The 24,419-nt window shown below is 41.5% G+C and overlaps 1 protein-coding gene across 1 annotated transcript in view; it reads left to right on the top strand.

The window, feature by feature from the left end:
- The first annotated feature begins 562 nt into the window (after positions 1 to 562).
- Positions 563 to 24,419, top strand: part of STK39 (serine/threonine kinase 39) — a 157,613-nt gene continuing 133,756 nt past the window's right edge. Inside the window, exons 1-4 of the mRNA XM_025206469.1 lie at positions 563 to 708; positions 11,525 to 11,633; positions 13,130 to 13,271; positions 16,457 to 16,512. Coding sequence (XP_025062254.1) covers positions 694 to 708; positions 11,525 to 11,633; positions 13,130 to 13,271; positions 16,457 to 16,512 — 322 coding nt within the window. The 5' untranslated portion in view covers positions 563 to 693. The remainder of the gene's footprint in view (positions 709 to 11,524; positions 11,634 to 13,129; positions 13,272 to 16,456; positions 16,513 to 24,419) is intronic.

Here is a 24,419-nt window from a genome sequence, read left to right as displayed (position 1 = left end):
CAAATGGAAAACCTGGATCCTTGGTTATCAGCAATATCCTTAGCGACTGGTTAGCACTAAATCTTATGCCTGATAATTCTCAACAGTAGCATAACAATGGGTGTGCAAACCAGACACAAGGTGCAGGTGCTCCCTTAAGCGGGGCCCAGAATGGAGCCGGGGGGCTCTTACCTTCATGTTCTGCCCTCCCCCCAGCCGCTTGCCTCTTTCCTCCTTTCCACACCCCACACAAACCTTCCCTTCCTTGTCTCTGGCTCAGGCAGTGGGGAGTGCACAGAAGTGGCAGCATTATGTTGGTGGGAGGAGCAGCCAGGGGTTCACTACTGCTGGGGCAGATGTTACCTCCTTTTTGTTGTTAAAAAACAGCCACCACTGCTCTGTCCTTCTCACTGCTGGAGCTGAAGCTGGATCTGGAACAAGGAAGGTAGGGCATAGGGGGGCAGTATTGCCTTGGGCACACTTCAGTGAGGCCCCTGTCTCTTAAATTGACAAAGTTTAGGAGCTTCTGTTAGTAAATGTACATTCCAATTCTTCTAGCTCTCTCTCTCTCTCTCTCTCTCTCTCTCTTTTTTTTTTTTTTCTTTTTCTTCCCCAGGGAGTGGAGCTACAGCAGTAGTCCAGGCAGCGCTATGCAAACCCAGAGAAGAACGTGTAGCAATAAAGCGAATCAACTTAGAAAAATGCCAAACCAGTATGGATGAATTACTTGTAAGTAATCCGAATGGGAAAACAATTAGGTTTATTTTCCCTTGAGCTGAGATTTTAAGCAGAAAATAGGGTTAAAGGATTTTAAAAGAACATGGATGTTTTACTACACTAAAAAATGTATCCAAATTATCCAGTACCCCTACCTCTCCAACATGGTAGGTATGATGGTGCATGAGTACACACAACAGGCATTGGAAGACCAATTTCTCAGGACTCTGTTTGGGCAGGGGAGAGGGAGAAGTTAGAAGACATAGGAAGAACTGCTCTACCCAACATTAAGCTTGTTGTTTTTTGGAGACCCTGTTGTCAGAATGTATAATATTTAAAGTACCTTTTTTAAAAAATCTGCAAAGTAGAAACTTACAATTTTAGGGGAAGCTGTTGAGTCAAACTTATAAATGGCATCCATGGGTAGCTTTTAAAAATACCTTGGAAAATACAGAAATGGCCAGATTATTTAGGGTTATGACAGAGATGAATGTTTCTTCCATACCCCAGGAACTCTCTCAAGACATAGTATGGGTTTGTGCCACCTCTGTGTATCAAATTTAGAGTAGTAAGAGTTTACCAAGCTAATGCACCGGTCATGGCAGTCAAGTTAGCAAGTCACTCTGAACTTTTTTTTTACAAGCAGGCTTTTTAATAGTACCTCTTTTCCTGAGGTGCTTAATAAGATAAATTGCCTTATTATGTTGGCAGCATAACAGTAATTAAAGGACATGAAACCTCTCCAAAAGGGACAATATTTCTTGCTGCTTTGCAGGTTACTGTTGCCAAGAAGGTAAAAGCTTTTACCCTCCCTCACCAGTGCAGAAATTCCTGTTGCTCAGCAAATTGATTATCTTCCTCTTGGAAGTGCCAAGCCAAAAGGTTTCATGAAAATTGTTACCGAAAGTTTACCCTCTGTCTAGTTTGCTGTGCTGTAGGTCCTGGGTTCTCCACTGTAAATGCTCTTTCTCTAGTTTTAATGGCTGTCGCATTTGATTTATAGAGTGGGTATTCCAGACAAGGAACTGTTTTGAATCAATTGTAGCAGGGGAATTTGTCTCTTGGAAAACTTGATTTAAATGCATCTAGTCTCATAGATCAGGGTTGTCTAACCTCTGACTGGTGGGGGCCATAGGACTGTGCTATGTGGGTCCTTCCTATTCCACCAAACAGCAGGCGCCCTCCTGTACCATGCCAGTGTCCCATGCTACCCTGCATGGACTCCCTGGATTCCCTCTAGACCACCTGGCTTTGGACTTCCTCAGACTTACGAGAGTGGGATCAAGCATTGGAAGCCATCAAAGGAAGGGGGAGCCCAGGCACTCCAGTTGCAGGAACTCTTGGATTAGTGAGAGTAGGGATGCCCTGACTAGGAGCCCAGGGGCTGCAGGTTAATCCATTGGGGGCCACATGCAGTCCTCAGACTACCAGTTGGGTAGCGCTTTCTTAGCTGATGATAGGGGCTTCGAAGTGAAACTGAGAGGAAGAAAAATGGACTGTGTACTGTGAAAAACTAGGTGGTAACTTAATATACCATCTGATACCCCATTCCAAAATAAAGTTTCTATTAAAAAAGCCAAACTGTATTGTTTTGAAATAATAACAGTCTCTCCCTTAGACTGAGGTCAGAGACCATTCAGAGTACATAATAATAATGTAGAGTACATAATAATAGTAATAAGTAAAAAAAAAAAAAAAAAAAAAAAAGATGAGTTATCATTGCCCTCCCCTAACCTTGGCTTATATGTTCATAAAAGACTATTTTTTGCAGAAGTTTTGAGAGAGTCACCAAACTATCACTTAAGATTTCTTGTCTGTCTGCCAAAAGAGGCAACTTTGCTGCATCCTCTGCCTTCCTCAGACCCTGGATATTACTGGCAATGCCATCATTTTAATACATTAAATTCCAGTTATTATGCTGTTTGTGCATTGTTTTTGAAAAAAATCTTCCTGCTACTTTGTTTGAATTGAAATAGTCTTTCCCTCCCAATGCCTGTCACTATTTGGCTTTTATTCATTGCCCTCCTGTGTTGATTTTTCTGACCAAGTACATATTTACATTCTTTTTTGAGTCTGTAATCAAACACGTGAAGAGCCAGAGGACCTTGATGATTTATGTTTACTCTCCCTCTACTTACATTTCATTGTTGCAAAATAGAGATGTTCTACTGCAGTCATGCATACAAAGAAACATAATTTTATCCTTAAAATATTTTATGTAATCACAATTTACCTGTAACTGTAGCATTTAGAATACATTTTCCAAAAAGTCTATGAAAGCTATTTGTTTGGACACTTGATTTTTTTTGTAGTGAAGCCTTTTGATAATGGTATACAGTATCTGAGGGGAGAATTTTTCCAAAGATAATGAAAGATGCTGTAGGAGAGCAATTTTTCTCCTGGGTAGTTCACAAGATATAAGTACTTCTCCCTTATAGTGTATCCTTTCTTTGTAATAGTACGTTATACTTGAAAACAAACAAACTATTTTGTTCTTTTTGTCCATTTGCTCCTTTTTATTTTTTAAAAAAGCAGCCTGATTTTACCAACTACAAATACAGATCTTTACCAACATTGTCTACTGCTGTTTGTCTTGAATACAGCTTTTAACTAAGTATCAGTATGAGAAGTTCATCCTCATAATCAGCACAGACTCAATAAGGAGATCAGTTTTCATAGGTGCATTAAATGGCCAACTTTGATCTTGGATGGAAAAAAAATTGTGTGTGTGTGAGGTGGGGGAATGATTAGCTGATGCTGAAATATTACTTGCAGCAATTAAGTTGACTGATTATAGAGTACACATAAGTAAGATCTACAGTTCTGGACTGTGGTTAGGTGTTCCAGGTAATCTGGCCCCTGTAAAATCTTTTAAAAAAAATATGGTCAAATGACTTCCAAGCTGACTCTGGTACAATAAACCAGTGATTGCCAAAGGGTGGGTTGTCACACTAGTGTGTCATTAAATTATTTCTGAGAGAGAGAAAATAAATGCTCTCTTACCCTGTCTGGCACCCTGCACATGTCCCAGCTACTCTTACAGTTGATCCTCTGACTGCTGCCGTGGCTGTCCCCTTCCACCCCCAGCAATCCACTGTGCTGAGAGTGGGTGGGCAGGCTGACGCATGGAGCTGTGCTTTGCAACTCAACTTGTCCCCTCCATTCCTCCTACACTCCTGGGGCCAGGTTGCTTCAAATCTATAGTCTGTGACAGGGAGCCTCCCAGGGACTGTTAGAGCAGGACTCTGCAGCTTACGGCCCATGGACCAGATCTGCCCTGTGGAACCTTTGGCTCTAGCATATGGTTATGGGGCTTCGGCAGCATTTGGCCATAGGGGGTGCCTTCTGCAGGCATTCTCCATGTGGCACTGGGGGGACAAGCTGCAGCAGCAACAGGGTTCTTGTGCCCACTCACCTACTAGGCTCCGACCTAGAGTGGACTCTAGCCCTCAGTTGGAAAAGGTTGCCTACACCCGTGTCAGGGGAGTCATCTTCACCTGGGTCAGCTGGACCCTTATAAGCTGCTGCTGTCCTAGATGTGGAAGCCAGAGAGTGCTGGCCTTTTGGAAGCCTGAATTATTATTTTAATTTGGTCTATTTTTAAGTGCAATAGCTAGTCCTTTCAATTAGCCTGCCTATGCTTTAGGGAAGGAATTCCTAGGTCTGGGTAATGAGTTTATAATTCAGAGCTGTGGCATTTTTAAATATGATCATTAGTTTCCCCCACAATAGGATCACCCCTTGTCTCTATACCTTTGCTATCAGGAACTAAAGCTCTATCTGCATAACTAAAAATTACAAGACTGGTTGTTCAAGGAAGGCCTAAAAAGAACTTCTTTTAACCCAGAAGCATCCTCACAAATAGTTCACTGATACAGTTTAGTGGAAGAGAACTGTTGAAAGAAAAGACAAATGAAGAAGACAACCTACTTCTTACCCCACCACCAGCTATAGGTACTCTGGAAGAAGGACATTTTTTAATATAGACTTACCAAATTCATCACTATCCCTTACTCTTGATTATACCTTGAATGGGAGGGAGTTTTATTTCACTGCCTGGCTCAGTCCTCCCAGGAGACAGGATCAGGTTATGTGAATCAGCTGCTGTACAGTGGGGAAAAATGAGGGCAACAAGGATGCCTCAGATTATAAAATCCCAAGGTATCTCTCATATCTTCAGTTGTTACTATGCTGCTTAAAGAAAATGAAGAAAGAAATGTTTTATTTCTCAATGTATTAACCGTACTCAGAAAATTAATCTGTGGTTTTAAAATCACACCTAGAAGCACAGGATATTTTATTAAACATAATAATAAAATTGATGAAGACATTTCAAAGAATGGGTCTAATAAAAACAACCAAAAAGCAAACCAAACTCTGAATAGTAAGGATTTTATCAGTTCTTGTAAACTGATACAGTTGATGAACTGACAGTCAGTTCCTGACAAACAAAAAATTTCTTCCTAATTTTGATTAAGCTTAGTTCCATTAGAAACAGAAACAAAAAATTAAGAGAGCAAAATTATTTTATTATAAAATAATTTTTATCCACTCAGGAGAGAGAACCTTTTTAGTGTGAAACAGAGAATACCATGATTTTTAACCAAAAGACACTTTTCTTAAGCTATTGGAAAACAATTTATGTATCAAGGCTATAATCAATAAGAATATCAGCTAGATATCCCTCTGAGAGTTAGTTTTAGGAGCCTATATGTTAGGTATCTGGTGATAAAAGGGGCAGTCAACTGTCCTCTTAGCGGGATGGAAATTAAAGATAGTCTACCTCTGCAAAGTAGGGAATATGATAAGCAATTGAAGAACTCGGTTCCTACCAATGATTATCCTAATCTTGTATTTGTGGATTTGAGATTGAGTAGATTCTAAGGAGAAGCAAATTGTTTGTTCTTTGGGTAAGATCGGTGTGGAACATAGCTGTATGGACGAACAACTTGACCCATCCCACGATCATTAACAAGTTTTATTAATGATTTTGCTATTGTGATTTTACAAGAGACGTATGGGAAGGTGGTGTGCGTTCCTGGACTTGTTTCATTTTTATAAAAATGCCTGGAAGGGTCTATCTAAAGGGTGATGGCAGGGAGACCTGGTTACTGTCATTTCAATTAGGAGTCTGATTGAGGTATTAGAAATTGAATTGGAGTCTAAATACCTATTTGCAGTTTTATTAAACTTCATGGTATCACTCCTTTAATTCATTAAATTTTTTACTAATGTTTATTTCCCACCATTTACATCAAGAACGGTTGCAGTCTTGAAATGTGAATTGTTACATATCCCTGGAGTTGATCCCAGATAAATAGGCAGAGTTGGAAATAATAAATAGCAGGTGATTTTAATGCTAGATTTGGTTGCACTGATATCTGTGATGATGAAAATGAAACATGGGGAATTTCCCCCAGCAACTTTGTGATAAAACATTTAAGAAAATTTTGAAATTGATTGCAGAAGAGAATTTTAGAATGCTTTATGGACTAACTGGAAAGGATATACTTGGGGCATTCATGTTTGTTAGAACTAACCAAGAAAGCTTGATAGACCATATACTAATAGAACCACATATGTGGCATAATTAGAAATAATTTGTAATTCTGCAGTGCATAAAGTGTGACCACTTCCCCGTGTATCTAAAAATTTTGTTAGAATTTCATGTGGAGTCTTTCTTATCTACTGTGCAACTAGCCCCACTTCCCCCAGTAAAATTGGTTAATAAAATGAAAATTAAATGGAATGAAGAGTTAAGAGAGAAATATGTTGCTCTAGCTAAAGATACTTTATCAGGCCCCTCACCTTGAATGCTCGAAGAAAAAGACTCCCAAGGAGCAGCTACTTAGTGTGTAATGGTTGTCCAGCTGCTGGAAAATGATTTTACAAAGACTCATCTTGGTAGGGATTAGGTGTCGGTGGCATAAATAATGATTAGGACTGCTGTAAAGCTAAGGACTCTGATGCAGAAGCCATGGAGGAATAGAAGTCCTATAAATGATTGTGCCAGCTTCCAAGAAATTAAAAGAAATTATAAAAAATCTAATGGAAGAAACAATATCAAAGGATGATGTGGAAGGAACTGGTAGCTGCAGGGCTATAAAAATAATTAATGCTTTTGGCAGATTATAGCCAAAGAGACCAACATTTTTAGCTGAATCCCTGATGCACATAGTCCTGAAGAAACACAAGCTTTGTTTTATGAAAACATGTTTAATCTACTCGTACCTGGTAAGGAAAATAATAGCTGCTTGCTGAAGGAAATTTTATCTGTTAAATTGCAAGTAGATCATTACTTCACCTCTGAATCTCAGGTAAGATCATATATATCTCTGCTGAGCAGTGAGAAGGCTGCTGACCTTGATTTTTTTTCTTCCCCCAATAATCTTCAAGAAATTCATTGATTGGTGGCATCCAGTTTTGACAAAAGCTTTTAACATAATTATTTTAGAGACATTTATCCTAAGTATTAGAATGAAAATAATATTAGTCCCAATCTTAAAAAATGGTGATAAGAAAGATCTTGCAGCATTTTGTCCTATTAACCTTATGTCTATTCCAGCCAAAATATTTGGGAGACATTTAGTTTCATCTACAACTGTGGATTTCTGAAAATAACATTCTAGGAAAAGAGCAAGCTGATTTCGGAGAAGGCCATTCTTTTGTAGACCACTCAGTTGCATTATTTGATATCCAAATATGTAAAAAGACCAAACCTTTTACATGTAGCCTTAGTTGATCTAAAGGGAACTTTTGACTCCATAGACCAATTTTAAAATTATGGATGAAATTGGCAGTGACATCAATGGATACATTCTGCTACAATTAATCATTACTTCTTATTCAAATAAGAATATAAGAATTGCCTTTTACTGGGCCAGATCATCGGTCCATGTTGCCTGGTATCCTGTGTTGCACAGTGGCAGAGCCTGGATAATGAAAGGGAAAACAAACTGGGTATGACCAGGGTTTTTACCACTGTTCCTCTCTTATTTTCAACCTCCAGCATTTAGGGTCTAGGAAGTTCTGATTCAGAAGCTGTATCCCCAACTCCTATGCTCAATAGCTACTGATGCCCCTTTCCTTCAAGAATTTGTCCAGTTCCTTTTTTAATCTGGCTAAATTGTCAGCTTCCACAACATCTTGCAGCAATGAGCTCCTTTAATTACATGCTGTGTGAAAGAGGACTTCTTTTTGTTAATTTTAAACTTAGTACTTACTAGTTTGTTTGTGACCCCCTTATTCTTGAATTGAGAGAGAGGGTAAATAAATTCCTATTTATCTCTCTACCATTTAGGTTTTGTAAACACTAGTCCCTCCTCAAGTCTCTTCTAAACTGAATTGGCCTACCCTCTTTAATCTCTTCTCATATAGAAGCCTCTCCATACCAGTAATAATTCTTGTTGCCCTTCTCTGGATGTTCTCTAGTTCTTCTATGTCCTTTTTGAGGTGTGGGGAGCAGAAATGGGCACAGTATTCAAGGTGCGGATGCACCACAATTTTGTAAAGGGGCGTGACGATACTTTCTGGTTTGTTTCCAATTGCCTTAATAATACTTAACATTTTTTGCCTTTTTGATGGCTGCTGAGCACTGAGCTGATGTTTTTAATGAACTGTCCACAATGACTCCCAGATCTCATTCCTGTTTGGTGACAGCTAATGTGATATAGGTGTAGTTTGGGTTATTTTTGTCCATGTGCATCATTTTACACTTCTCTACGTTGAATTGCATCTGCAATTTAGTTGCTCATTTGCACAATTGTGCCTGATCCTCTGTAGTTCCTCACAGTCTGCCATGGTCTTTACCCCTTTGAATAATTTTGTGTCGTCAGCAAATTTGGCCACCCCACTCACCACCGTTTCCAGATAATTTATAAATATGTTAAACAACACTGGTCCCAACACAAATCCTTGGGGGATCCTGTTGCCTGTTTACTTCTTTCCATCCTGAAAATTGACCATTTATACTCTTTGCTTTCTATCTTAGAGTCACTTTCTAATCTACAAGTAGATGTTCCCTGTAATCCCAGGACTACTTGACTTTAAAAGCCTCTGATGGGGGGACCTTGTCAAAGGCTTTTAGGAAGTTCAAGTATACTATGTCAACTGGATCGCCTCAATCCACCTGCTTACTGACATCCTCTAAAAACTCTAGTAGGTTGGTGAGGCATGATTTCCCTTTGACAGAGCTGTGTTGATTTGTCCCCAATAAATTACGTTAATCTATATACTGAACATTTGCTTTTTAAATTGTTTATGCTAATTTTCCAGGAAGAGAAGTTAAGCTCGCTGGCCTAGAGTTTCCTATGGCCCCTCTATAGCTGTTTTAAAATATGGGAGTCTTATTGGCAACCCTCCGGTTCTCAGGTACCAAGCTTGTTTTTAGCAATAGGTTGCATACTACAGTTAGGAGTTCATCAGTTTCCAGTCTGAGCTCCTTCAGGACTTAGATCATCTACAGTGCTTTATGGAATCCAGGGTGCCTGTCCAGTAGTTTTCCAACTAAGACATGGGTATGAAAAGTATATTTGCTTCATCTGCTACTTTTTAATCTATTCCTGAATGATATTCCCTGTTGGCACAGGTTTTATCAATTCTGTGCACCCATGACATTGAATAATCTTGTCCCTGTTGTGCTTTATGCAGGTGACATGCTATTAATGTTACAATTCCAGATAGGTCTTCAAGGGTTATAAGATGCTTTTCAGAGATGGTGGATGTATCTACATGTTCATTAATGCACCATAATTATGTTACATTAAGTTTAGTACCTGTAATGTACTAACTTAATGAGCTGTAATCAGTGCTACAGTGCATTAGCGCAAACAAACGGTATTTTGTGATGTTTATGTGTAGTAGACTAAATCTACTGCACATTAGTGCATTAGCATGGGTTTTGCCTGCTGTACTAATGCACGGTAGAATTAGCCTACTGCGCTCAAAGCATCTCATGTAGATGCTCCTATTGTGTCTCAAAAAGCTTGGATCAACACTGGTACCTCCAAGGTACTGGTCTTTGGGAATCAAGGGAGGAAATAAGCATGGGTTTTGTAGAGAAATAAATTGGAGCTGGTGCCCTCACTTAAATACCATGGAATCTATTTCAATAAAAATCTGAGCTGCAGTAAAAATACTGAAAAGCGAAGTGTCAAAACAAAACAAACCTTGGGTGGAGTTTCATTCTTTTACAATAGGGCAAGCAAAAGAGTGGTACTGGCAGCACTGGAGTAGTCCATTTTATTCTATAGAGCAGAACTGGGGGATGTTCACCCCATGGTTCATTCAAAATAGAAAAAAAATCTAATTACTTTTTAAGGTGGTTTTTCTCTACCAAAATCTTTGATTGGGGGGGAGGGGGGTGCTTATGCATCTGAAATAGGGCTGCTTAATGTGAGCACTTTAACTAAATTATTGGATAAAAATTAGATCTTGTTTCCCTTTTTAAATACCCTAAGGAGTGCATTTTAGAAGCCTTTCTTTTAAAGTCTGACTGATTATTGTAACTTGGGCAGTAATTCTTAACCAGGTGGCTGTGGGGTGCTATACAATATTAACATGGTCAGGTGTACAAACACCTATACATAATTCACAAGGTAAGACCAGAGATTTCAAATAGGATCCAGTGTCAAAGATATTTTGACATATTGTGGTTTTTCTTATTCTTTGCAACAGAAGAATTTCTGTATTACTTTTTCTGTAGTAATGAAAGAAGTGAAAGCTAAGAGATGGTATTTTCTGAGGGGTGACCCGAGTCTGTAAAGGTTGAGAACCACTTGTTTAGAACCTTTGCTTAATAACTTGCTAGAAAAAACCTATTCTGTCATAAATCTCACCCTTATCATGACCTATAGTTAAATGTGATAGGAATAACTAACAGGAATAAATGATCAAAGCAGTTTTCTCTTTCTCCTTTTACAAGAAGCCGACTAAAGCAGCTGTTGTAAGGTAGACACTTTGCTTCTTTTCCCTTTTGAAGGACATAGGTAAATCCAATATGTACATCTCATAAACAAACAAACAAACAAACAATGAAATGTTCTACTATGCAAAGTAAAAAGTTAAGCCTTTGATAGATATCTAATAAGATATAAGTCTTTTTTTTTAATTCCTTCACATGTCTACTAGTGACTGGCTGAGGATGGTATGACTTGGTTAGTGCACTACCTGCTGGTCCTGTGGTGTAGTCATTTCCGGCAGCATACTTCTCCACTCAGGCCCTTCATGTGTTTTTGTTTCTGTACCTGTGAGCATGCTCCTTCCTCTTGTGCTTCATTCCACTTAATTTTGAACTCCACATGTCCTCTCCCTGCCCATCTGTCCTTGTCACTCTGCCTGTCCATCCAAACAATAATTGATGTTGGTGTTGCCTTGGTGTTTCCAGCTGTAAAGTGCTTTTGAAGAAAAGTCAGGGGTGGTATTGGTTTATTCCACAACAAAATTTGTTCTTTAACTCCAACAATTTCCATGCTGTATCATGCTTTTCTCATCCTTCCTTTCCTCCAACCTTCGGTACTTGGAGACTCTTGATTATTACTTCTCTGAACTGATGGCTTTCTTTCTTCCTTGTCCTCAGAAGAATACTGATGAAATTATGCTTCTGTCTTTCCAGTGAGATTCTCTTTAATATTTCCCATACTAATATACTTTGTCTTGTATTGTATTGTATGTGTATACACCTATAAACGGCTTTAGTATGCTGTTTCCTATGCATCCTTAACATATTGTTCTGATATCTCACTTTTAAAAATAACAAATGAATGAAGATGTAACATAACAGAATTGTTTGGTAAGGCTGCTATGCAATGTGTGTTCGTATTCCTTACAGAAAGAAATTCAAGCGATGAGTCAATGCAGTCATCCCAATGTAGTAACCTATTATACATCTTTTGTGGTGAAGGATGAACTTTGGCTAGTTATGAAGTTATTGAGTGGAGGTAAGTTGCTGATTGTCCTTCAGCAGAGCTGACCCGAGCAGGGTGTAGGGTCCGGGGCAAATCAACCCATGCGGGGTCCCACCCCCACCCTGATCCCATGGGCCTGAAGAAGTTGCTGTTGTAGCGGTGGCAGTGTCAGCGGCAGTGTGGGAGGGGGAGTAGCGAGCAGCTGAATGCAGAGCCACCAGTCTGTGCTGCTGCTTCGCTCAGCTCCGTAGGGCCCACCAAAGTGCGGGGCCCTGGGCAGTTATCCCAATTCGTCCCCCTGCCCGGGTCAGCCCTGCCCTTCAGTTTGTTTCTTAAGACTGTGTACAATCTCATTTTTTGTTGTACATCCCTTTTGTAATAATTTATTAAAAAAGGATGCAAACTTCTGAAATGGAACAAAAAGGATGTGCTCTGAAACCCACAGGCTTAGCTGAATGACATAGTAGGGATGTTTCACGTAGCCTTTTTTAAGACATGGGCATCAGTAAGACATACGGAGAGGTTTGTACTGGTGTCAGGCTCTAATCAGTTCTGCTGGACTTTGTATTTTCTTGAGCACCGTTTTCACTTACTAAAATGAGAAGAGTAGATGACCTGCTGTAGTTTCAATGTGTGTTCCTCCTGTCCTTTTACCTAAGGAAGAGGGGCTAGTACCATTTCTTGCTTATTAGTCCTGTAATAGGAGCTGTCCATGTCTGTCTAGTCCTTTTCTGGACAGCTGGGCAGGAGGAAAGGTAAATGTTGTGTATGCTAGTAGTTGGGGAAATCAATTTGGTCATTTCATTATTTTTTTCTTGTTAGTCTCCGTCATCAGTTTCTGATCGGCAGCCAGTTCCTATTACATTGTCATAATCCAAAAATAAATGTTAGGCGGTCTCTTAAAACAGAGGGGACTAGACAGATGCAGTGTTGCTTTATATACGTGAATTGGAAACTAGCAGTCTCTAACCCAGCTCATCAAGTGCTAGGAAATGCTTGGCTAAAAAAACAATGTTGCTATTCAGAATATGAGAAATTAATAATAAATAAATGAATAAAGACCCTCCCCATGCAGAATACCTTATACATCAAGCTCCATGTTATTATAATGCGGTGTTCTTTTTTTCTGGTGGCACAGCTTCTGTAACTGGACCTGTACAAGAATGCTGTGTGGCTTGCATAGGATTTGTGCAAAGGGTTGGGGCTCTGAATTGTAAACGTATGTTCTAGTCTAGCTTGTAAAGTACTTGTACTTTTAAGTTGGAGTGCTCTTGAAACATAACAGTGGTAGATCGTGAAGCTGTGTTTACAAGTAGAATATTGCATGTTTATAATAATTGTGATCAGTGTATTACCGTGTTTCTTTTCTATTTAGAACAAGTTAACCATACACCATTATAACAGATGATTAGCTGAGGGTCCTTATACATGTGAAGATGTGCATTTATGCAAGAATTCATGTGGTAAAGTTGCTTCAAATTAAACAGTTTTATTTTTTTTCTCCTGGAAACCCGAATTTGTCAATTTAGGTTCGATGCTGGATATAATAAAGCATATTGTCAACAGAGGAGAACACAAGAATGGTGTACTTGAAGAACCAATAATAGCAACAATTCTTAAAGAAGTTTTGGAAGGTTTAGATTATCTACACAGGAATGGTCAAATTCACAGGTAGGAGCACATGTACAGTGAGCTGCATTTTAAAATTGCATTTAGAACCTTCTATGTCTGACTGGTCAACCAGTAGACTGGCTAAATTAATTTATTTTGATGGTTTCAAACAGCATATGAAACCGTTTAGTAATTCCTTATTGCAAGCAAAATGAAGTTGGTGTGTGTGCTCAGTGCAGCTTATTATTTCTGTGTACTGTCATTGTCTGCATTACTTGCATCTTTGCTTAGATCAAATTAGCTGGTGGGCCACAGGGCTTCTCATGGGTCAGACAGCTCACCCTTGAATCCAACCTGTAGGGCTTTTCTCTGAAGTTGTTACTGCTATTGCTGTGGCTGTGGCTGCTGGAGCCGCAGTGCCAGCACCCAGGTGGGGAATGCTTCATAGTTGCCAGCAGCAACTTGAAACAGCTATTACATTTTGGTCACATTCAACCCTGGGTTCTTGCCATGCTGATGATACAGCTCTGGCAGCTGTGATGACAGGGCTTCAGTGGTGGTAGCAGCAAGTCCTTGGTTGCTGGCACCCACAATAAAAGCCCTGCAGGCTGGGTGATCCACTTTTGTAGGTCATATCTTGCCCATGGGCTGTATTTTTGACACACCTGGCTTAAACGAAGGGTACGTCTGCACTGCAGTAAACAAGCCCAAACTGTGCTTTATGCTGCTGTGGCTGTATTTGCTACTGGTATTGAACCTAGCTAGTTTAAAACTAAAACTAAATTGGATACCTGCAGTACAGTTCAATGGAGTGTATATGGCACTCCCAGGATGGCTATACCCCTTGCTCCCAGTCTCCCTCCCCCAGGGTGGACAGACTGCATGATGGGAGCAGTAGTCAGAGACTTTAGGTCCCCCAAGAAGGTAAGAATTGCACCCCTCCACCTCTCTGCTCAGAGGCACACTCCCTTCCCCTTTCCCACACCCCCCACCTGCCAGTGCTGTTGTCCCAACTGGCCCCAAGGGTAACAGGAGTCCTAGAAGTGCTCCAGCCAGGTTGGCAGGGGCTGGGCTCAGCCCAGAGAAGTGGCAGGTAGGTGGGTACACTCTCTCTGTGCCTACTCCTGGGCTGGTGGGAAATCTAGGGTGAGGGGAAGGCAGGGAGGAGGATCCTACCCACTTGTTTGCCGATGTTCTGGGCTGAGCCCAGCCTCCACACAGGCTGGAGCAGGACAAGAGGTTCCCTTGCCCCTAGGACAGCAGGGACAGCAGCAGTGGCAGGTAGGGAGGGAGGAAAAGGGATGTGTTCCTAAGCCTGTGGGGAGAGATTTATACCTTTGGATATTTAAAGTCCCTGGCTGCTGCTCCTGCTGCATGGTCAGAAAGGGGGATTCAGGCACACCACTGCACCCCCCCTCTGGATCTGCCCTTGAGTGTAACTATGCCTTTTTAATTTGATAAGAATTATCTGCCGTTTATATGGAGTTTCAGTGCAGTAAGGTCCTGAATGGGATAACCAATATAAATGAAATACAGCCAATAAAAAGAAAGTAAATTATATGTATTCCGTTGTGACAATTAGTTAGTGCTTACAGCAGTTCTGAGATCTTTTACTTGATAATTGTGAGTTGAAGAGCCCATGCATGTTGCTAATGTCTCCTAGTAACTGCCTGTTCTGCAGCCTTGCCCTTCTGTATCTCCTTTCTCTTCTCCCATGGCCTTCCATGGTAAAGATTGCTCATGACATTTCCATGCTGTCAGCGTATAACTGCTTCCATGATGCTCCATTTCTTTCGGTGGGTTGGAGTCTTTGTCAGAAGCACTAGGTTGCAATCTTGCTAATATTTTTTTGTTAAGGTGAGGCTGGCTATACAGAAAGATAATTATAAATGTCCCAGAATGGGTACTGCTCAGGCTGGATGAAGTAAATGGTTTTGTCCTGTGTAGCACATGTGGTGTTCAAATGATTTTTAACAAACTAACCACCTCTGAGGCAAACTGGGAAATATTTTCTTCCTTCTTCAAAAGGGATGGATGAGAAAGTAGAAGTTGGGTTTCCTGACTTGACTTCCAGTCTTGAATTTCAAGAAATTTGCCATAATTTATAGCCTTCATTAAGTAGCCTTTAAGGTTGAGGAAAGTTTGCTGTGTCTCATGTGTCTTGTTAAGAAGAAAGAAGTTTTCTCAACTCTACAGGGACTAAAGAAATTTAGAAAAGGTCTTATTATAAGATTGAGTTGAGAAATGCAAGCTTTCTATGTGTTTTTCTTCAAATGGTTTGTCAAGGAGCGCCGATTAGAGATGCTACTTCCAAAATGACTTTTCTTCTTTCCACAACCACCTGCTTCCTTGCCAGAAAATGTCATTGAGTAAAGTGTTTTCAATGGCAACAATTGTTAATTCTTCTCGGTAAATTCTAGGAAGATTGACTCATTCAAATTAATGTTTACAGTATGCATGTTGAACTTCCTTCCAAATGAGAATATAAATTTCTATTTTTAAAGAGGGTCCTAATCCTAGGAAGACTTAGACATATGCTTATCTTGAAGCAGTAAATAATCACATTATGTATGTAACCAAATTCATTGAATTTTAAAGCTAAGCATGTATTTGATTTTGCAGGATTGAGTTCCTAAGGTTTTTTTAATTAAACGAAAACAAAAAACAATGCAGCGCACTATAAAACAAAACAAAAAGCAAACAGAAAACCCAGACAATATTAGTAGTTTTTGTTCTTAAATCTGTAGTGAATTTATCTCTTGTACAAACTGATCAAAAGGAGCATTTTAGAGGTAAATAATGGAAGCACCTTCCCCCTTCTAAAAAAAAAAAAAAAAAAAAATTACTGGTTTCATCAGTTTTTAGGATGGAAACTATTGGGGCCAACCTCTCAGCCGTTATAAGCTGGCCAACTCCCTTGATATCAATGAAATTCTGTTCTTTTACATAGAAAAATGATTTTATCTCAAATTCCCATCAGTGTCATTTGAATTCTGCCTCTTACTCAGTATTACATGTCAATTAAATTCTGTCACTTCATTTCTCTCTCCCCTTAATGTTAAATATCAATGGCTTTTCTTTACTTGCTTCTTTATTGTGGTAGATCCAAAACAAAACATGTTTTGAGTGGCTGAAGCTTATCAATTTTAAAATGGCCATCTTGTGATGATCTTGGAATAAATTTCGTAGCATGTGATTACAATTCTTCTACATAAGGTCTAACCAAACTTATTTGTGCATTCCAGGGATTTGAAAGCTGGTAATATCCTTTTGGGTGAAGATGGCTCAGTACAAATAGCAGGTAATGAAGCTGATCAAAATGTAATGGTTAGTCAATGAAAAACAGGAAATGTGGCTAATCAGGATTAAAGGACATATCTGTGTACACATGACATATGTGCTATTTTATAAGATTCTTTTTCAAATTATATCTTTTTATGCAGCTAATTTCATAAAACGGGTGTTAGTTGAGAAACGTAGCGCAGTAGCCATGTTTCACATTATAGGCTGTTCAGAGCATCTAAGAGACAAAGTTTTACCCTGTAGTGTCAGAAAACATTTCTACTCAACTGTTTCTTCTGACTCTACACATCAGGGAAGAACCTCTTACCCAGAGGTCTACCAATTCACATTCACATTTGTGTGCAGCGTGTTATTTCAGGAAGTATCCTTTCAAGTAATTTTAATGAATCATGGTGATTGAAGAACAACACTACAATACATACTGCCATTTATAGTGACTTGGCTTCAACACTCTTTACTATCGTTATAGAAATGCTTGGAAAAAATGCTTTGATTTTGAATGCTGGCATGTTGTTGTAGTAATAAAATGCTCAAAACTTCTTGCAGTATCTTGACTTTTGCTTTTCTTATAATTAACCTATATTTTATCATAGTTGTGCCAAACAGCTTGGTGTAAATCTCATGACCATGGAATGTGTATGTGCCTTTTGAACTTCTTTTTTATAATAAGCCTAAATATGCATTGAAACTGAATATCTCACCTACAGCTTCTGTTCTTTCGAAAGCAAAATGCTTATTAGAAGAGAGTATTAGTCTTTGTTTTTCAGAGCAGAAAAAATCTTGGGTTTAGTTCAAAATATTGGATGTACAGCTTTTGAACTGCAGTTATCAATGATTGCTTTTTCAATTAATGTTGAACTGAAGCATACTTACAGCTATATCTGAAATTACTGAAATGTTTGGACTTAAACAGTTTAATATTTGAGATCCTCTAGCTTTCCAAATTCTCCAAAATATAGCCATGCAATGATTACATTAGATTTTTTGAAGTCTTAATTGATTTGAACTTTAGGATCACCTGATTTGTATGAAATCCCTGTAGTTTCTAGTCTTTTTATGACCAATATAGGGTTTCTGGCCAAGTTGGCCTTGTGTCTTTTTGGATATTATATTGCATCTTCTTTTTCTAGCTTTACTCCTTTGATTTGATCTTGATCTTATTCTTTATCCTTGCCCTACTAAGCATTGCTCTCCATGAGTAAAAGCCTTTTACCGTGCTGTAAAAATGTCCAGTTAATGAGGATTAAGTGTCACAGTTCTATGTGCAGGCAGCAGTTTGTCTTTGTGGTACATTTTCATCTAGAAGGCTATTCCAGTTCTTACCCTGGGAAGGAGAATTGGATCAGAACTCTGTTAGCAGTTTTGAAATGTGATTGCTATAAAGCCAGTAATAGCTAAAAGTAAATTTACAGACCAAAAGCATCTAAGATGTTGAGTCCTCTTGCATCTTGATCTTTCTTTAAGAAGCTTATTCTAATCCAGGCATGGGCTATTATTTTAACTGGAGGACTGCTTAATGAATTCTGGTGAGCTATCCAGGGCTGCATGGGTAGCCTCACCCCTTGACAGTTGTCCCACCTCCTGGTCACCTTCTTGGGACCAGAAGTCCTGCCTCTAACCCCTGACTTAGGCCACTGGAAGTCTCTCCCCTTGCCCCCCAGAAATAGTCCTTTTGGGAGGAGGGGGGGTTGCCATCTTAGAACCAGTAAGAAACAAAAGTTGCTAAAGTAAAACACCAACTGTAACATTTTAGTTTTATTACAGAAAATATTTTTGTCATGATTTATGTTTGCATACTGTACATAGAGGTGATTGCATAATAACTCAAAAATAAAGTCTTAGACTTGTGTATTATGTGGGGAGGTGTGCTGGGGGGCGCGTGTGTGTGTGTATGCTGGGGTGTGGGGGTGAGGTGTGGGGGGGTTTGAGGAGGTGTGGCTGTGTGTGTGGGTGTAACGGTATTTTTGGGGGGTTTGTACATGTGAGGGGTTGTGGGGGAAGGTTGTGGGTATGTGGCATTTGTGGGTGTGTGGGGGGGTGGGAACTCCTCCCATGGCGTGCAAGCTCCCACAGGCAGCAGCAGAAGCGGCAGGCAGGGGTGCTTAGGCCCCTGGTGCCCGGTGCAGGTGCTGCTGCCTAGCAGCTTGTGGCTCTGGCCAGCGCTGCGCATTGCAGCAAGAAGCACAGCTTGGCCAGCCAGCGTCTATTGCTGGGGCTTCCCGCCACACACATACAGCTCCCACACTCACATGCCACAGGGGAAAGCCCCATGCAAGAGCAGTCTGCTTTTCCCACCCCCTGCCGCGCAGGTCCTCAAACTGTGGGGAAGCAGGGAACGGGGCTTTATTGGGTGGAGACCCAGGACTTGCGCAGCAGGAGCTGGGGAAGGGAGTTGGCTCCCACTTCCCCTGGTGGCACACAAGTGTGGGGACTGCACGTACAAGGCAGGGAGCTCTGGCGATAGAGATGGGCTGGCCGAGCTGTGCTCCTTGTCGCAATGTACAGCGCCTGCGCCTGCATGGGAACCCTAAGCCTGCTGCTGGTGCTGCTCTTAGTAGCGTAATAATAGGCTGTTAACTAATATTGGCTTTCATTTGTGTTGACTACTTGGAAAACAAGTTTTGTCTAGACTTAGAAGGGTGTTAGTTCCCAACCCATGAGTTGTGACCCTCTGAACTCTTGCAACCCATTTTGGGTCACAAGCCATGGGTTGAGAAATGCTGATCCCAGGAAAGTGCTGAGACTGTGGCAGGGCAGAGGGGCAGCGGGAAGGTTGCCTGCCTCTTCCAGTGGGGGAACAGGGTGGAAGAGAGCTGTGAGGCTGCGCTGGTTGCTCGTAGGGTGGCAGGGAGACGTTGTTCTGGGGGTGGAAGGGGCTGTGACCAGGTTGCCTGGTGTGGCACAGTAGCCGCAGCCCAGGGCAAGGGTTGCCACAGGCCTCGCCTCCTCCCTTCAGCTCGTGTTGGGGCTGGACGCACTCCACTGCTGCCTGCATGAGCCCAAGCTACCGCAGCCACTGTGCTCTGGCCCAAGCAGGGGCCAGAGGGGGACAGCTGGGGGCCCTCTGGCAGGGCTGGGGGTTGGGAGTGAGGTACACTGTCAGGGCTGTGGGGGCAGGGGCTGCGGGTTGGAAGTGACACACACCAGCATGGCCTGGGGGGGAGCCTAGGGACTCTGGGTCATGCACCTGCCAGGGCCAGGGGTTTGTGGGTGGGGACAGGCCATGAACCTTTGCAAATGGGTCCCAGTGGAAAAAAGGTTGAGAACCACTAGTCTAGTGGTTCAGTCTAACAGGTTCCTCAAAAAAACTCAGAACTACACTAAGTAGTACCGGTCACAGATGTAGAGGATTCTGGACAAAATCACCTTGGGGAAAATAAAGTGAACTATATAACTGTGTGTGGTTTTGAATTTTTTTTTTAATGTTCACAAACTCCTTTTTTCACTTGTGGGGAATAAAAATCTTTAGACATTGTATTGGTAACTAAATGTTTCTAAAATCATTGCAGTTCCACATCTTATTTAATACCAATAAGTTTGTAAAGTTTGGTGACCTGTGTAAGAGAGATAATTGATACTTCATCGATGTTTCAGCCTTCTAAACTTGAATTGCCTAGAGAAAATATAAAAATACCATGAAAAGCATAAATTAACAGAATTTCAAGTTGAGGTAAGGAGCACATACTAATAAGTAATCCTTCCTTGTTATTCTAGTTGGAGATTAGGGAAAAGATGTGGCTTATTATACAGAATTTTTAGTCTGTATAAGAAGTGATAATTTTATTGCAAGGTGTGAAAGAAAGATCATGCAACTTTTAGGAATCTAGGAATACTGACTTCCACTTTCACCTTTTGTGTAACCAAGAATGCAAATTTCATCAAACTGCTCTTTCCAAGCCACACGAATGAACAAGGAATATTTAACTAGCCTCTTCAAGTGCCTTTTGAGGCCTCTTCTGAAACTGTTTATAATAGAAATGTTTTAGCTCATAGTATTCAGTTAGATTTAAACTACTTGGCCTGAAAAAGTAGGTGGGTCATGTAAAATATACACAAGATTTTAGTGCTTTTCTTTCAAATGTGAAAGGGTAATAATAATTTTAATACCGGGAGGTTGCACCCAAAACCATGGGGTTTAGAATTCAAGGTAGAGTAGATAGCATGATTCTGGCAGTGCATCTTTGGGTGTCTGCCACTTTAAGGACAGTGTCAGGCAGCTACCCAGGTGCTTGATGGTGGTAGCTATTTTGACAACCAGGTATATAAAAGCTGCAGTTTGCTGCTGCCAGCCCAGCACATCGCCTGGCTGAGCTGCATGGGACATCTGGTAGGTAGGAGCAGGAGGCTCTTAGTCCTGGGCACAGCCTAAAACTGGACCCTGCCAGGGATGGGTGGTTTGGTTGGGCTCCTGGTGCCACAGGAGCCCCCAGGAAATGCTAGGCCAGTTACCACCCTGGTGAAAGGTGGGTTGGGGTGCCTTAATCCCTAACCCCCACACTTCAGTGGGTTTGAGAACCAGGCATGGCTACAGCCACTTGAGCCCTATGGGGTAGAAGATCCCAGGAGAGGAGTGGGGCCAGGCACGACTGTGGCTATCTGAGCCTTTAGGGGAGGAAGATCCCAGAGGCCTCTGGTGGGGGAGATAGTTGTGTGGCCCTGGAGAGAGAGGGCAGTTGTGAAGGCCCTGAGAGGGCAGGGATGTAGATGGCCCCACACAGAGTAGGGAGAGTAGGGTTGAATGGGAGTAGGCCTGAAGGGCTGTGCATGAGGGGGGCTGAATAGGGAGTAGGCCAGAAGGGCAGTTCCAGGGGCATGTTGAGTAGAGCTGAACTGGGAGTAAGCCTGAAGGGCAGTGTAAGGGCCAGCCCTGTGAGTAGCTGATCATGAAGATGAGAAGACCCCAGAGTGAGGTGTGGTGTAGAGGCCTTAGAGTAGGCACAGTAGGAGCCCAGGAGTGGGGAGTAGGCCAAGGTATATCTTCGGATGCCTGAGGCCATAGTTGGGCCAGAGGCTGAGTAGTTGTAGGGAGGGCTCAGCCAGAGAGTTAGGGGCGATTGCTTACCCCGGTAAGACCTCCACAGCAAGGAGGCCAAGTGTGTGTCAAAAGCACCAAGTGTGTGTCAAAAGCACAATGACCTGCTGCTCCAGGGAGGGAGTGAGAGTCCCTGTGAGACCCTGGAGCACCAGGCGTGGGGTAGGTTCTAATTACATCATGTGGATGCCATCTATGACACATGGGCTGTGGTGTAGGGGAGGGTTGAAGCCGCAGATGATGCCCCCTGGCATCGGGGCAGGAAATGGACAGTCTCCCACATTATACTACCAGTTTATGGGAACAGCGAAGTCGTGGCAGGTGAGACTGGGTGGACTGCCTTGTGGCAGGAGAGACAGGTGGTCAGGCCAGCATGAGATCTTCCTCCGAGCATGCCCCGTCACAATTATGTCTACTATGTTCATTGTCATTTTTGCTTAAGGTAATTCCAAGGCCAGGGGGGAAAAAATCATACCTCAGAAGGCATAATGCCCAGGTACCAGAGACCTGAGCATTTCTTCCTGAATTGAGACTGGCAGTGGTTCACATCACATCACATAATCACTGTGCTGTTTTTGGAATAACTTTCTGGATTAGAGTGAGATTGCATGTAGGAAACTAATTCAGCAGTAGGTCATCCTTTCTGCTACAATGTGTGTTTGAATATTTATTTATTTTACATTAACCTTGATCTCATAGTCAGAAATGAGTTGGGCATAGAAGTCCTTAAGTCTCATTGACTTGGTCCATACATCATACTCAGGGCTTATTGGAAGTTATCAAGGGGTTCTATGTTGCTCCAGAAAATGGTCTTCTGAGTAACCTTTATTTCATGTAAAAGTTTATTACTAGTAGGTTCTCTCACTGTATGTAGAAGGTGACCTCAGACCCATTATTTTTCTATTCATAAAATCCTTAAGAAGATCCACTGAATACCATAGTTAACAGGTTTCCCTTGGCAGCTGTAGTGCACAGCACTGCCATTAGTACATGGTCATCAACTTCAGTTTCACCTTTTTCTCTTTGTGTAACCTTTTGTTCAAGTGCTTTAGAATTGTCACTTTTCTGTGTTTAAAAGAACAGGTTTAGGCTAGGCTATGGGAAATCAGATGTCTCTTGAGTAAGCAACCTGTATTTGAGAGATCTACATGGGCTAGAGAGAAGAACAAACCTTTTTACTGAGTAACTGTCATGACCTCTGTCCTTTGTTCATCTAGATATGATTTGTCAAAAAAGTATTCTGCTAATGTAACATGCACTTGGAAGTCCTTCATATCTGTTAAAACAAGAAATTCTTACCTATAGGGCAGCACGTGCATAGGTATTATGAAGCTTATTGTTTTGCAGTTTTTCTTCTTGCATTTGTCATCATGGGTAAAAGTAATAAAACAACATAGGTCAATAAAGACATACAAATATGTACGTGTAAATAAAAATCTATAAAAAAATGAAATATTCCTGTAGTGAATGAAACAAGTGAGCCCTGGAGAAATAACGGAGCTAGACCCAGCTTCTGTGGAAAATGGATTCGGTAATGTCATAGGTTAAGACAAGGCAAACAAATAATACTGAGTTGTGAGGCAGCTGATGTGCAGCAGTAGCTGTTCAGGGTTTCTCCCTTTATCTCATAATTAGTGGAAGTTAAACTCTGGTAATAGAACAGTTGTTTTGTTCAGAGCATGTCACCCCAGCATAGTTCCTACTTACCACAAGACAGAGTAGCCGCATAAGACATCCACAGAAAGTCAGCGAATGTATAATTGATAATGTTTGGGCTCCAAATGTCTATTCTGTATTTCAGTAATGGAGATGTATCGCTGTTAAGCTGTTGTGAAAGAATAACATTGCAGGATTTACTACTGCATGCTGAGAATACCGGGTTAAAATGCAAATAAGCTCTTGAGTTAAGTAATTCATGCCAGTCATTTAACAGGTTAATTGTCAGTCCAGACAACTTAAGAAATACTGTCCTAAAAGGGACTACACAAGAGATTATTTTTAGCAGCAGCAGAAGGAAGTCCTTTGAACACTTCACTTGAAAAATGGCTTATTAGTTCCTCATGTGGTGAATAGCAGCGGGTTATATCTAAAATACAGAACCCTTATTAATATCTTGCAGTCCAGCAGCATGAAGATCTTATTTTCTGTACAGAGGCAAAATACTTAAAGTAGCTCTTGTCTTATGATTGCAAGAGCACCAGATGTGTCCAGATATTGCATTCATTTAAGAAAATGAACAGATTAATAAACAAATCTGAGATGCTTCTGGGGGGAGGGGGTGGGAGATTGTATAGTAAAAAAAAATAGTGCATTGTTTTTCCCATAGTTGTTGGGTTTTTGAGCAAGAGCCCAACCCTGTTTTGGTTGCATTGTCTTTTTCAGTTCGGATTTAACTTGTTTCTTTGGGGTCTCAAAGTGTTCCTGGACAGATAAATAGATAGATGTATTCTAATATTATAAAAGCCTTAATCTGTCTGTCTGTTCATAACTCTTCATTCACGCTCTGATTGGCTGAATGAAACAGCCAGTCAGAGTGTGAATACAGCATTCGGACAGGAGGTGGCGGTGTGGCGGAGCACTGCCATGATGGTGGGGACATGGGACAGAGCGGGGGGGCGAGGCCAGCGGAGGTGGCAATGGAGCGGATGCAATGGGGATGGAACGGAACGGATAGAACGGCAGTGCTGGCCTCACCTCCCCGTGCCCTGCTTCCTGCAGTTGGCAATTTGGGGGGGGGGAGGGGGGATGAGGTCACCAGAGCTGGCCTTGCCTCTTCCCCCTTGCTCCTTGGAGGTGGCAGCGGCGGCACAGGGGGAGTGGGGTCAGGACACCATGGCGGGGGGGGGGGGGGGGGGGGGGCCCCGCGGCGGGCC

The sequence above is a fragment of the Alligator sinensis genome, unplaced genomic scaffold (genome assembly GCF_000455745.1).
Source record: "Alligator sinensis unplaced genomic scaffold, ASM45574v1 scaffold143_1, whole genome shotgun sequence".
Classification (NCBI taxonomy): Eukaryota; Metazoa; Chordata; order Crocodylia; family Alligatoridae; genus Alligator; species Alligator sinensis.
This window is presented reverse-complemented; position numbering and strand designations above follow the sequence as displayed.